The sequence below is a fragment of the Orycteropus afer genome, unplaced genomic scaffold (assembly GCF_000298275.1).
Source record: "Orycteropus afer afer isolate SDZICR_OR568_19922 unplaced genomic scaffold, OryAfe1.0 scaffold00594, whole genome shotgun sequence".
NCBI classification, from domain to species: domain Eukaryota; kingdom Metazoa; phylum Chordata; class Mammalia; order Tubulidentata; family Orycteropodidae; genus Orycteropus; species Orycteropus afer.
The window spans coordinates 577,843-583,777 of record NW_006922181.1 but is presented as its reverse complement, the minus strand read 5'-3'; the positions used below and the strand labels follow the sequence as shown (position 1 = coordinate 583,777).

Sequence of the window (5,935 nt, the reverse complement as noted above, 5' to 3'; positions counted from 1 at the left end):
CCTGTTAGTCCAAAACTGCTTACAACAAAAACCATAGGCAAGAAGACTGATGGGAGGAAAGGAGACAAGATGGGCTTTGCCCTACACAATCAATGACATATCTATTTTCAAATGTGACAACTGATACTATGCATTCTTTTATGATATCTAAATTTTAAATTATTCACTGACAGGTCACAGATAGTCTGGAATACTATCTTGAAGTCAAAATGGCCCGAACAATGTGCAAGAAAATTTCAGGAGAAAATGAAAATTGCTTATTTCAACAGGATCCCAAAATGCAAAAGGTAAGGGTTTGGTATCAGGGAGTGTGATGGCCCCATTTAGGCTTATTTGCCAGACAGAGAAAACCAATATGATCCTTCTTGATTCTGTCTTCTAATTTCCTTTCAAACTATAAAAATAACCAGTTACCATGGAGTTACCTCTAACTCATGGAGACACTATGTGTGTCAGAGAAGAACTGTGCTCTACAGGGTTTTGTTTGTTTGTTTGTTTGTTTTTTAAATTTTCATTGTGGTTTGAGTGAAAGTTTACAGAGAAAATTGGTTTCCCATTCAACAATTCATCCATATTTTGTTTTGTGACACTGATTGCATTCCCCACATTGTAACAGCATTCTCCCCACTTTCCCCCTGTGTTTACCATTACCATTTCCAACTGTCTTTTTTTCTTATCCCTTCCTGCCTTCTGAGAGTTGTCTCTGGGCAAATGCTGCCTTTTTGATCTCTTATGATTGATTATTCTAAGAAGTGCATACTCCTGGAATCATTGTTCAACACTTTATAGTCCTGTCTATTATTTAGTGGAAAGTGTTTGGCTGAAAGTTGGGCCATGGGGATGAGTTCAGTCCTAGGCTTGAAGAGTGTCTAAGGGCTGTAGTTTTGGAGCTTCCACCAGTCTCTATCAAGTCTGGTCATTTTTAAGATTTTGAGTTTTAGTCCACATTTTTCACCCATTCTACTCAGGACATTCTATTGTGATCTCTTTCAGAATGGTCTACAACGGTACAATGCATCTTTGATTTTCTTCACTCTTTTCTCCATATGGGGAGAGACCAACAGTTGCACTTTAGATATCTGCTAGCAAGCTTTTAAGAGCCAAGATGCTACTCACCAAATTAGGATGTAGAATATTGTCTTTGTGGACTATGTTATACCAATTCACATTTATGTTCCCTGAGACTATAATCCTGACTCCCCAGGCCCAGTCACTCATTTCCTCAAGGTGTTTGATTATGATTACAATTTCATATCTTTCTTCTCTGTTTGCTCTACTATATGCATGAATATATTTTCAGCACATAAAAATATGTATGTAGAAATATCATCTGCCAAACCTGTATATGGTCATGCCCCATAGAGTTTTCAATGATTGAATTTTTGGAAGTAGATCACCAGTCCTTTCTCCTCAGTTGTCTCAGGGGAGACTTGAACTGCCAATCTTTTGGTCAGCAGTTGATTATATTAAACCTCTGTACCATCCATGTACTATCTAAGACCATATTCTGCTCCTATTCAAGATTGTCAGTGGCCAGGTTCTAAATATGGAACACTGTTTCCATTTTTCTGTTGCTAATACCACTCTAGCTCTCCCTTTCTCTCTGCCCAGACACACGCTGAATGGCTTAAAACAACAAAAAGGTCAATATTACTCACTGCTCTGCAATCTGAGCTGGGTTCTACAGGGCAACTATTACATCCTTTATGGTATCTGCTGGGCCAGTGATATTCCAGATGGCTTCTTTACTCACATGCCTGCAGTCTCAGCTTGAATGGCTGAAATATTTGGGACTGGCTAGCTATATTTCTCACTGTGTTCAGTGCCTCTGCATGGGCAAACTTGTAGGGTGACCCACCATCCTGTTTGTCCTAGAAGGATTAGGTTTGTCCTAGGAGGTTTAGGAAACAGGCAATCAGCATATATTGATTATTATTAGTGATTGGAATGCAAAAGGTGGACACAAAGAAGAATCACCAGTAGTTGGAAAATATGGCCTTGGTGATAGAAATAACATCAGAGATCACATGATAGAATTTTGCAAGACCAATGACTTATTCATTGCCAATACTGTTTTCCAACAACATAAATGGTGGTGGCTATACATGTGGACTTCACCAGATGGAATGAACAGGATTTAGATCAATTACATCTGAAGAAAGAGATGATGGAGAAATGCAATATCTTCAGCCAAACCAAGGCCAGGAGTTGACTGTGGAATAGAACATCAACTGCTCATATGTAAGTTTAAATTGTAGCTGAAGGAAATTAAAACAAGTCTATGAGAGCCAAAATATGACCTTTATCATATCCCACCTAAATTCATCTGAAGAATAGATTTGATGCATTGAACACCAATGACTGAAAACCAGACAAATCAAAAACATCATAACTGAAGAAAGTAAAAGTTGTTAAAAAGACAGGAAAGGAAGAGAAGACCAAATTAGATGTCAGAAGAGTCTCTAAAACTTGCTCTTGAATGGAGAGTAGCTAAAGCAAATGGAAGAAATGACAAGTTAAAGAGCTGAACAGAAAATATCAAAGAACAGCTTGAGAAGATAAAGTCAATTATTATAATGAAATGCCCAAAGACCTGGAGTTAGAAAAACAAAAGGGAAGAATGGACTTAGAATTTCTCAAGCTGAAAGAACTGAAGAAAAGATTCAAGCCTTGAGTTGCAAGACTGAAAGATTCTGTGGGCAAAATATTGAACAATGCAGGAAGAATCAAAAGAAGATGGAAGTCACTATACCAAAAAGACTTGGTTGATACTCATACATTTCAGGAAGTGGCAAATGATGAAGGACCAATGGTATTGAAGGAAGAAGTCAAAGCTGCACTGAGGGAATTGTTGTAAAGCAAGGCTCCAGGAATTGACGGAATACCCATTGAGATGTTTCAACAAATGGATGCCGCTCTGGAGGCTGCTCTGGAGGCACTTACTCATCTATGCCAAGAAATCTGGAAGACAGCTCCCTGACCAACTGACTGGAAGTGATCCATATTTGTGCCCATTGCAAAGAAAGGTGATCCAACAGAATGTGGAAATTGTCAAGCAATGGCACAATACCTAAGGCATTTGACTGCTAACCAGAAGGTTGGTGTTCAAACCCACCAGTCACTCCACAGAAGGAAGATGGCTCAATGTAGTTCCAAAAAGATAGTATTACTGCCTTGGAAACCCAATGGGGATCACTATGAGTTGGAATTTACTTGATGGCAGTGAGTGTTTTTTTTTTTTTTTTTTTAACCATTACTATCACATGCAAGTAAAATTGTGCTGAAGATAATTCAAAAATTATTACAACAGTATATTGACAGGGAACTTCCAGAAATGCAAAGTGGATTCAGAAGAGAACGTGGAACAAGGGACATCACCACTCATGTCAGATGGATCTTGGCTGAAAGCAAGGAATACAAGAAAGATGCTTACTTGTGTTTTATTGACTATCCAAAAGCATCCAACTGTGTGGATCATAACAATTATAGATAATGTTGAGAAGAATGGGAATTCCAGAAGATGTAATTGTGCTGTCATTCAAACAGAGCAAGGGGATACTGCTTGGTTTAAAAACAGGAAGGGAGTGTGTCAGGGTTATATCCTTTCACCATACTTGTTCAATTTGTATGCTGAGGAAATAATTCAAGAGGCTGGACCATATGAAGAAGAATGCAGCATGAGGATTGGAGAAAGACACATTGAGAACCTGCAATATGCACAACACAACATTGCTTGCTGAATGTGAAGATGACTTGAAGCACTTATTGATGAAGATTAAAGACTGCAGTCTGCAGTATGGTTTACACCTTAACATAAAGAAAACAAAAATCCTCACAACTGACCAATAAGCAGCATCATGATAAGTGGAGAAAAGATTGAAGTTGTCAAAGATTTTGCATTACTTGGTTTCACTATTGTTAAAGGGGCAGGGAGGCTTCATCTTCTGACCTCCTCTAACTGCACAAGAGGAAGACAGAATCACCATCAGCAGCCCAAGGCCTATTCCTGTGAGGCCAGACATACTGCCTCCCTCCAGCCCTTTCCCCAACCCTGATACCCACCACTCCTCCCGCAGCACCCACCACCACTGTTCTCTGCTGGGTTCAATAATTCACTGCAGTGGCCACACAGAACTCACAGATTATGGGGTTTATTAGGGAAACACCAGGCTATGAATCACGTTCAGGAACAAGACTCAGTCTCTTTCAGCCCGCTGTCTCTCAGCCAATAGTCTTTCTCAGTCTCTCTACCTGCAGTGTGTGTGTCTCGATGTCTCTCTCCCAGCAATGTGTGTCTCTCGGTGTCTCTTTCTCAGCAGCACGTGTCTCTCAGGAGCATGTTTCTCTCAGCAGCATATCTTTCTCAGCCAGCAGTCAGAGAGACTCCTTCTGCTTCTAGGAGGACTCCTTTTTGAGGCCAAACCAACCAATCCTAACATCAGAATTCTATACACCTAAGAGAAAGTGAACTTCCCAGAAAATTACTTTGTGCTGCTCCCAACAGAAATACCTCAGGTGGATGATTTTAACAATCAGGAGATACTCAGTTTCTCACAGAAAATTCCACCATGGAGTTTACAAAGACTTATGGCTAGAAAAGCCATACCAGGTAATTTACTACACTGCAACTATCAGTACCAATGGAAGTAGCAGTCAAGAAATCAGACAACACATTGCACAGGGCAAATCTGATGCAAAAGACCTCTTTAAAGTGCTTAAGAGCAAAGATGTATCTTTGAAGACTAAAGTGTGCCTAACCCAAACCATGGTATTTTCAATCATCTCATATGCATGCAAATGCTAGACAACGAATAAGGAAGACTGAAAAAGAATTGATGTGTTTGAGTTGGTGTTGGCAAAGAATAATGAAAGTACCATGGACTGCCGGAAGAATGAACAGATCTGTCTTGGAAAAAGTGCAGCTGGAATGCTCCTTGCAAGTGAGAATGGCCAGACTTCATCTCAACTACTATGCTCATGTTGTCAGAAGGGACCATGCTTAATAAAGTGGAGGGTGAGAAAAAAATGGGAAGACCTGCAACGAGATGAATTGACATAGTGGCTGCAATGATGTGCTTAGGATTGTGAGGCTGTCACAGGACTAGAAAGTGTTTTTGTTCTGTTGTATATAGGGTCTCTGTGAGTCGGAGCTGACACGAAGATACCTAACAACAATGACAACAAGAGCTCTAGTGGTGCAGTGGCTAAAGAATGTGTTGCTAAGCAAAAGGTTGGTGATTTTGGCCCACCAGCTGTCCATGGGAGAAAGATGAAGTAGTCTGCTTCAGTAAAGATTTGGAAGCCTTACAGGGGTGCTTTGAGTTGGATATGACTCAATGGTAGTGGGCTTTTTTTTTTAACGTTTCCTGGGATGTGGCACTTTCAGGGCTAAAGCCAAGTTAGTCCTAATCAAATTGGGACAAGTTGGTCACCCTATCCTACAGGGTTCTGGGAAGCAATCTATGTATCTGTTCCCAGCCCTCCCCACTGCAATCTTTTGTTATCAGTTTCTGGACCAATTTTGTCCACCTGTGCCAGGTGTGCAGAACTCTGTCCCATCCTTGTTATGGTGCCTCATATGGGCAGGGCCACTGGGTCCTTGTGCAGTGTAGAGTCTCAGTGGCCCAATGTGAAGTTAGCATGGCTAGATAAAGGGTCTAGAGATGGAGACAGGACATTCTCAGGAAGCACCAATCACTGAGCTTCCATCTTTGCTTTCTTTAAGCAGACAAGAATTACATTCATGGTGGTTTGTATGAGAGTGACAATGACTTGATAAGATTTACTTTGGTGAGTGATGTTGTTTCCTCTACTGCAGGATTCTAGATTAACAGTTCTGTGGCTTCCCCAGGGTATGGAGGGCTCAGATAACTCTTAAGCCCCTGAAGCTGAATCTCAACACAGGGAAATAGGAAATATATATATATATATATAT

General features: G+C 40.4%; 1 protein-coding gene across 1 annotated transcript in view; it reads left to right on the top strand.

Annotated features, from left to right (window-relative positions):
* The window catches only part of LOC103210334 (cystatin-13-like), a 22,728-nt gene that overhangs the window by 16,294 nt on the left and 499 nt on the right, over positions 1–5,935 (top strand). Inside the window, exon 2 of the mRNA XM_007956256.1 lies at positions 174–287. Within this exon, the coding sequence (XP_007954447.1) occupies positions 174–287 (114 nt within the window). The remainder of the gene's footprint in view (positions 1–173; positions 288–5,935) is intronic.